The sequence below is a fragment of the Neoarius graeffei genome, chromosome 2, assembly GCF_027579695.1.
Source record: "Neoarius graeffei isolate fNeoGra1 chromosome 2, fNeoGra1.pri, whole genome shotgun sequence".
In the NCBI taxonomy this organism is placed as follows: Eukaryota; Metazoa; Chordata; class Actinopteri; order Siluriformes; family Ariidae; genus Neoarius; species Neoarius graeffei.
This window is the reverse complement of record NC_083570.1, coordinates 83,999,068-84,007,276: the sequence shown is the minus strand read 5'-3', so window position 1 is coordinate 84,007,276 and position 8,209 is coordinate 83,999,068. Positions and strand designations below refer to the sequence as shown.

Below are 8,209 nucleotides of genomic sequence, written 5' to 3'. Positions count from 1 at the left end.
TTTGGTTTTATATTATTTTATTTGTTTGGCATAGAGAACAATAAAAAGTCAACTTAAATAATATCACATTTTAAATAGAAAAGGTCTTCTCTTTTTTCCGGTACAAGTTCAATCTGCTGTAATTTAGCTTATAAAATCTCCACTCCTTCTCCAACTCTATTTGGCCCAGTACAAGTCCTACCACACAAACTCTACAAAAATGATGCTTGTCAAAGGATGTGGGGTCCCTAAATAGCTTTGGATAGCTTTACCTACAAGAATGCCATTGCATTCAGTATGTAGTAATACACATTTTATACATTTGTACATGGTACAGTCTCACACTGTCCGTTATTACAAGTTCCCAATGTCTCTGTCCACACTGTTCCACATGAGCTGCGGTTGCTCACAGTCTTTCCTATTTCACAATCAGTCACATTGTTCCTCTGCTCCTCATTCTAACTTTTTTTTTCCCAGTCATAACTGTTCATCCTGTTTTTCTTCTCCTCATTGTTGGTGATCTGTGCTGTAATTCTTCATTCCTGTGCTCCTTTCTGTCCTCTCACACGTGCGATTTGATACGGAGAGACTGCATTGTGTGTGTTAACATCGCCTCCAGTTCCTCCAGGAGAGATTCTCTCCCCGAAGCTGAGCGAGAGCCGGAGATCAGTCCACGGAAACCATCTCTTTCCAGCAGAGTGCCCATGTTCTGCAGGAAGTAGCCTTCACAGTACACACTCAGCTCTGCTGCCCCCTGTGCCTGAAATATACAATATAGCTTATGTAGAGGATATTACATGGTTGCGCGAAGATGTGAAGTTTATCTTCGAGTGGTGAACATAGTCATGAGTGAGCAAAGCAAATGAGTGAAAATATTTTCAACACAAGAAGAGAAACTTCATGTCTTCGCACCACTGTGTAATGTTCTTGGTATTATATGGACACATCCACAAAAAAAAAAAATACACAAGTTAATCAAAAGAATTTTAATTTTGAACTAGTTCACCATTTTGACAACGCACGTCTAGTCAGCGGGAAAACACTGGCAGTGACATCATCAGAGTGAAATATCGGGAATTATTATACATACAGGACACTTTTTCGACGGAATAAAAACGTGTTCTATTCCCTTCTAACGGGTTTCATTCATTTGGTTTGATAGCGTGCAATATTGTTAGCATATCGCTTATCATGTGTATTACGTCACTCTGCCCAATGGAGAACGAGCGTTGAATGTCTCATCTCATCTCATTATCTCCAGCCGCTTTATCCTGTTCTACACGGTTGCAGGCAAGCTGGAGCCTATCCCAGCTGACTACGGGCGAAAGGCGGGGTACACCCTGGACAAGTCGCCAGGTCATCACAGGGCTGACACATAGACACAGACAACCATTCACACTCACATTCACACCTACGGTCAATTTAGAGTCACCAGTTAACCTAACCTGCATGTCTTTGGACTGTGGGGGAAACCGGAGCACCCGGAGGAAACCCACGCAGACACGGGGAGAACATGCAAACTCCGTACAGAAAGGCCCTCGCCGGCCCCGGGGCTCGAACCCGAACCTTCTTGCTGTGAGGCGACAGCGCTAACCACTACACCACCGTGCCGCCCATATAGAGTTTGTGTGTGTTTGCTTCAGTAAGTGAGGTGGTTAAGCAGTTATGCCAGAATTCCCTGCCAAACTCCTGCTGGCTGTGTGGAAGGTGTGTATTGTGCTGCTCACCTTGGCTGTGTTGTACACACTGACTGCATTATCCAGGTTGATGTTCTGAGCACAGAGCAGTTCACAGTGGCGCTGTAAACCTCCTAACTGGAACAATGTCGCCATTGACAGCAGCTGGCACAGGACAAAAAGACACATCAGATTTCCAGCAGTTTTCACTGGATTTCCAAAAACTTTTCCAACATCCCAAAAAACATATTTTATATAGTAATATCTACATGATTATTATAAATTAAATTATAAATAATATTGGTTTCTATTTATCAGCTATCTGCAACAATTACATCACAAACTTACCTCCAGCAGCTCAGGCACAGCGAGCTTAAGAGACTCTGTCCCACCCGAATACAGATATGACATCATCACCTGGGGACATGGAGTGTGTATTATTATTATCATCATTATTTTTTGTTACTATTATTATTATTATTATAGTACACTATTGTCAGTATTATGTATTTACTATTTACCCCTATTTTGCCATTTGATTCTTGCTGACCCACAATGGAAATAAGTGTTATACGCTTTCTTGTGTTATCCGTGTATCTTAATGTACACTATATTTATGTAATTTGTGCATTATTTTACTAAAAATCAATCAGTGTGAAAGTACTTAACCCTACATCTTAGAGGAAAGAATTGTTACACAGAAGAGGAATATCAGGGAATTTGCAGCAGATACCTGAAAAATGTTGTACTTCACATCACTGATCTCAATCTCCTTACAGTGCTGGGAGCCATCTGCGCTGCTCGAGCCCAGAAGAGACTTAAACCTGAGAGGACATGCAGGGGAGATGTTTCGAGAGCTTTTCAAACTGAATGCTTTCTTATAAAGTATATGCACTTGTGGCAAACCTGCACTTGTGCCATCAGTTATATAATAATAACTCCTTCACCGTCCTTCTGTCCATCTATAATAGTCCTCTTTTCATAATGAAGTCCATCTCACCTCTCAGATGCTGTGATCAGCAAAACCCTGTGAGCGTAGAAAGGTTTCCCCTCCACCACAAACGTCACGTCTGACATTTCCTGGTTATTCAGGAAGTGGGGATCTGAAAAGCCAGACAGAAGACAGACTGATTGTTTCTGTAAACTGTAAATCGCACGTTTTAGTTTTTATCAAGAATTCTCAACTTTATTATTTGTTCTATAAATATTTTAATACAGGGCAGCACGGTGGTGTAGTGGTTAGCGCTGTCGCCTCACAGCAAGAAGGTCCGGGTTCGAGCCCCGTGGCCGGCGAGGGCCTTTCTGTGTGGAGTTTGCATGTTCTCCCCGTGTCCGCGTGGGTTTCCTCCGGGTGCTCCGGTTTCCCCCACAGTCCAAAGACATGCAGGTTAGGTTAACTGGTGACTCTAAATTGACCGTAGGTGTGAATGTGAGTGTGAATGGTTGTCTGTGTCTATGTGTCAGCCCTGTGATGACCTGGCGACTTGTCCAGGGTGTACCCCGCCTTTCACCCGTAGTCAGCTGGGATAGGCTCCAGCTTGCCTGCGACCCTGTAGAAGGATAAAGCGGCTACAGATAATGAGATGAGATATTTTAATACCGCATGCACTGCCCCTACTTCTTTGTAGAGAGGCCTATATTTGCATATCAGAATCTGATTGGCCTCCATGCTTTGACACAATGATACCCTTCTGTCACATTTTTAACACTCACTTTAATTTTCCAGAGGTGAACCTTTGGTCATTTCATTCTTTAAAACACTGATTAAAAACAGATTTAAAAAATCTGCATGTCTATAATAGTGGATTCCATTCAAGACTCCATTGAAGGTTTCCAAAGTGTATCAGGTTTGATACAAATTTCCAGAAAGCAGAGGTGGACAGTAACGAAGTACATTTACTTGAGTACTGTACTTAAGTACAATTTTTGAGTATCTGTACTTTGAGTATTAGTTTTTTGGAAACTTATGACTTTAACTTCACTACATTTGAAAGGCAAATATCGTACTTTTCACTCCACTACATTTCTGTCAAGGTCCTCGTTACTCATTACTATGAAGCAGCTTTGAAAGTGGATGTTTTTTCTTTCCTTTTCTAAAACGTGATTGTTTTTTTCCCAGGTGACACTGAGACAGCCTGTCAGTAATCACTAGGGTCACGTCTATAGACTGTATAAAATCAAGTTCAGTGATTTCTCAGCAGCATTATTTAACACGATCAGTTGATGGCAGAATGGAAGGAGGCGGTTCTTCTGAGGAATGCACGCACCCATGGCCCATGAACCCATGTTTCAGTTTTCTGAAAGGATTAAAGATTCATTTAGTTTTAAATGTTGGCTTTGTTTGCCTAAAATGAACCACATCAAGGTTTTCAAAAACTCGCTGTCCGACCTGCAGAAGCATATTTAGGTTTGTAAACGTTTTATTCCAAGAGAAAGCTTGCAGTGAAGTTGTCTGTGCTTTTAGAGCTAGTGATAACGTTGCAATAGCTATGCAGTCTGGTTAGTCACATGACTTTCTATGGATTTTCCTGCCAAGTTGCCATCGCCTTGTCCACGGCTAATGTTAACCAGAGGTGGACAGTAACAAAGTACATTTACTTGAGTACTGTACTTAAGTACACTTCTTGAGTATCTGTACTTTACTTGAGTGTTATTTTTTTGGAAACTTATGACTTTAACTTCACTACATTTGCAAGGCAAATTTCGTACTTTTTACTCCACTACATTTCTATCCAGGTCCTTTTTACTCGTTACTATGAAGTGGCTTTGAAAGTGGTCTGTTTTTTCTTTTCTTTTCGAAAACGTGATTGTTTTTTATCGCAGGTGACACTGAGACAGCCGATCAGTAATCACTAGGGTCACGTCACGTCCATAGACTGGATAAAATCAAGATCAATTATTTCTCCGCAGCATTATTTAACACGATCAGTTGATGGCAGAATGGAAGGAGGCGATTCTTCTGGAGAACGCACACACTCATGTTTCAGGTTTCTGAAAGGAATAAAGAGTCGTTTCATTTTAAATGTTTGCTTTGTTTGCCAAAAACGGAGCACATCACAGCCTACAAAAACTTGCTGTCCAACCTGCGGAAGCATATTGAGGCATATAAACATTTTATTCCAAGAGAAAGCTTGCAACGACGTTTGAAGAAAGTCAAATGACTTTCTATGGATTTCCCCACCAAGTTGCCGTAACCTTGTCCACGGCTAACGTTAACACATAGCTAGTTAACTTGGACACTGTTAGTTAGCATGTAAAAACGGAGTTACGCTAACATGAATAACGTTAACTTATCTGAAGTGCTTTCAGAAATGTTTTAGCATCATCTTGCAAAAAAAAAAAAAAAAATTTAGAAATCTTTCTTTTCTAGTAACGTTAGCTACGCAATATAATTTCGAGTTTGAAAAGAGTTTGCTAGCATGTCAGGTGGAGTTTCACTGACTAGCTAGCTTAATGTTAAACCACCATGATTCCACAGGCAGAATCATATGTGCATGGATACAGACGCTTGCGAGACCTGTGAGATGGACAGTATTGTACTAGTCAGTCACAAAAAATTACTGGAATTTTTTGTTTTGATCTCAGATGATGGTCTTGCACTTTTTTTTTTTGGTCTTCCTTAAAGCAGTGTTGCTGTTGGGAAGTTATTAAGCTCGAGGTGTGGCCCTGGGTTTTAAGCAGGTTGGATTGTCCTTTTTATTTTCTGAGCAAGCTGCATTTACAGCTATTCCACTGTCTTCCTGATTAACATACACGTACACGCACGTACACACTGCCAGAGCTGGGTCAGAACCCTACAATGCTGCTTTGTGGGGGTGGGGAGGAGTGTCACAATTAAAAAAAAAAATTTAAATAACAATGGCTCTTTTTTTCAGTTCAGTTGTGTTTCATTGTGTAACCGTCTACCAGGTGTTTATTCTACAGGTTTTACAAGTTAGTCAGTTAATCCAGTCGGTTGCTTCAGAGGCGTTAGGTTTTGTAAGCGTTGTGGCAATAATACAACAATGCGTTGACAGAAAATGTACTTTTAATACTTAAGTATTTTTAAAAGCAAGTACTTTAACTTAAGTAAAAATTTGACTGGACAACTTTCACTTGTATCGGAGTAACATTTGACTAGTGGGATCTGTACTTTGATTTAAGTAATGAACTTGGGTACTTTGTCCACCTCTGCCAGAAAGTCACTTAACTATGAAAGATCTCTCACCATTCGCCCCTTTCACAAATCCACAAAAAGCATCTCATCTCATCTCATTATCTCTAGCCGCTTTATCCTGTTCTACAGGGTCGCAGGCGAGCTGGAGCCTATCCCAGCTGACTATGGGCGAAAGGCGGGGTACACCCTGGACAAGTCGCCAGGTCATCACAGGGCTGACACACAGAGACAACCATTCACACCTACGGTCAATTTAGAGCCACCAATTAGCCTAACCTGCATGTCTTTGGGGGAAACCGGAGCACCCGGAGGAAACCCACACAGACACGGGGAGAGTATGCAAACTCCACACAGAAAGGCCCCCGCTGGCCACTGGGCTCGAACCCAGGACCTCCTTGCTGTGAGGCGACAGTGCTAACCACTGCACCACCGTGCCGCCCAGTAACAAGACACATAAAAGCAGTCTAATAACATCACATTTCAGCTTGCATCCGATATTTGAACATTGAAACTGATGACAAATTGTAAACGAGCAGTATTAATCTTGAAAAAATCTGTGAGACCATGTAAACCTGTAATAATATTTGAACGTTCAATATTTGAACATTGAAACTGATTATAGAGCCCAGGATTGGTTTTTGTACTGTTATCAGCAGCCTGGGCCTGGCCACTGAGAGTTCCCAACCGTGCAATGGATTGTGGGATTTCTGAAAGGGGCGAATACTTCAATCTAGCCCTTATCAGACTGATATGATGGAAATCTGCTGTGTTGATGAACAGATGAACTTTATTCCATCTGCAAAAATGTGGAGAAACCTATCCAGTGATGATTTGAATTTGATCAATTATAGGGTGACTTTAATGACGTAGTTGTCACACAAGTCTTCCTTACCGAGCTGTGCTGAAAGAGTGGTCTTCTTCTCCAAAATGACAGGAAGAGGAGCAGATCCAAAGCAGTGACTGAAGATGGAGCCTATCTGCTGCATTATAGCTTCACTCTGAGGTGCACACACAAAGAAAAGGAACAGCGCTTAGTGTCGATTGGGTCATGAGCACTTCTTCATGTTGTGCTGTTTACGGTGTTTGCTTGATACCTTGCAGCTCCTGAGGATGTTGAACATGAGAGGCAGACCAACAGATAGCAGCTCCTCTCTGTACTCGTCCTCCTTGATGGAGCTGAAATCTCGGAGCAGAGACAGCATGACCGAGGCTCTGGACTGGAGCTGGGCGCTGCGCAGAGACTCCAGCCACACGTGCAGCTTCCAGGGCACTCCTGCAGGGGGCACCACAGCATCAGTCCATCTGTTCCTGTCACAGTCCACTAATCGAAACTACGCATCACTATAGCTCACTGAGCCCTCCTGTCCTTCTTATCAGTGTCTCACTCACCCAGTCCAGCCCTCACATCTTCTCAGTTTACAATAATGATGGAAGTATTTACACAAAAGCCTCTTCACATACTGTACACTGTTCTCTAACACGCATGTAAACAGGCAGATGGAGCTCAAGTGATCACTTTTTAGTTTCAGATTTACAATCATCAGTGATTTTTAAGACTTTAATTTCACCTTGTTCCCTCTGGTGGAAATGGCCTAAAGAAATGACTTTGTTCCATGTTAGATACTTTTTTTTTTTAAATAAATGATTAAATAGATTAAGTGAATATGATTGGGTGTGCTGTTCTAGGAAAATAATTATTAACTGGGAAGTATGTGGAGTGACGCTCCATACTTAAGAGAATATGGTGATGGTTCAACCTGAATTTTTTAATGACTTTTGCGACCGTACGATGTCCATATGAATGACACATGTGTAACACCACAAGGATCGTAAGTGCAAGGCAACGTATCTCATAAACACTTGACCACCGGACAACAAAATTTGTATCTTTATTTATTTCCGGCTTGATTGTACATAAGACAGATGGGTTTTTATCCAGTGCTTATTTTTAATTTGCTTTTTAAAAAATAATGTGGGATTATTTACTAACATATTTTACGGAAAATAGATTTTTTTTTTCCGTAATGGACACCGTATCTTTGCAGTGTATGCTTGTTTTACCTGAACGATTTCTTACTCTGCACATTTGTGTAATTATTGTATAGTTCAATAGCAATTAGATTATGATAATCTAAAACTATCACGGCTCGATATCGATTAGTTCTTATATCCGATAATATTTGATGGTAACTATATAGTGATGATGAAAAGTGAAAGCGTTGGTTCACTGCTGTCCACCAGGCACCCAGCAGAGTCACACCGTAATAAAATGTCGTGGTGGTGTTTCTGGTACATGGCATGTGGTGTCATAGAAAGGAATAAATATGTATTCGTAACTGTGATGCGTATCTCATTATTAATATCACTGTCACAAGACAATTCAGCAATTTATTGACGT

At 41.2% G+C, this 8,209-nt stretch overlaps 1 protein-coding gene across 1 annotated transcript in view; it reads right to left on the bottom strand.

The window, feature by feature from the left end:
* The window catches only part of abtb2b (ankyrin repeat and BTB (POZ) domain containing 2b), a 125,085-nt gene continuing 116,876 nt past the window's right edge, over window positions 1-8,209 (bottom strand). The window contains exons 11-17 of the mRNA XM_060915090.1: window positions 6,906-7,084; window positions 6,704-6,809; window positions 2,656-2,758; window positions 2,389-2,479; window positions 2,004-2,072; window positions 1,707-1,820; window positions 1-739 (exon numbers count right to left, since the gene is read on the bottom strand). Of these exons, the coding sequence (XP_060771073.1) occupies window positions 542-739; window positions 1,707-1,820; window positions 2,004-2,072; window positions 2,389-2,479; window positions 2,656-2,758; window positions 6,704-6,809; window positions 6,906-7,084 (860 nt within the window). The 3' untranslated portion in view covers window positions 1-541. The remainder of the gene's footprint in view (window positions 740-1,706; window positions 1,821-2,003; window positions 2,073-2,388; window positions 2,480-2,655; window positions 2,759-6,703; window positions 6,810-6,905; window positions 7,085-8,209) is intronic.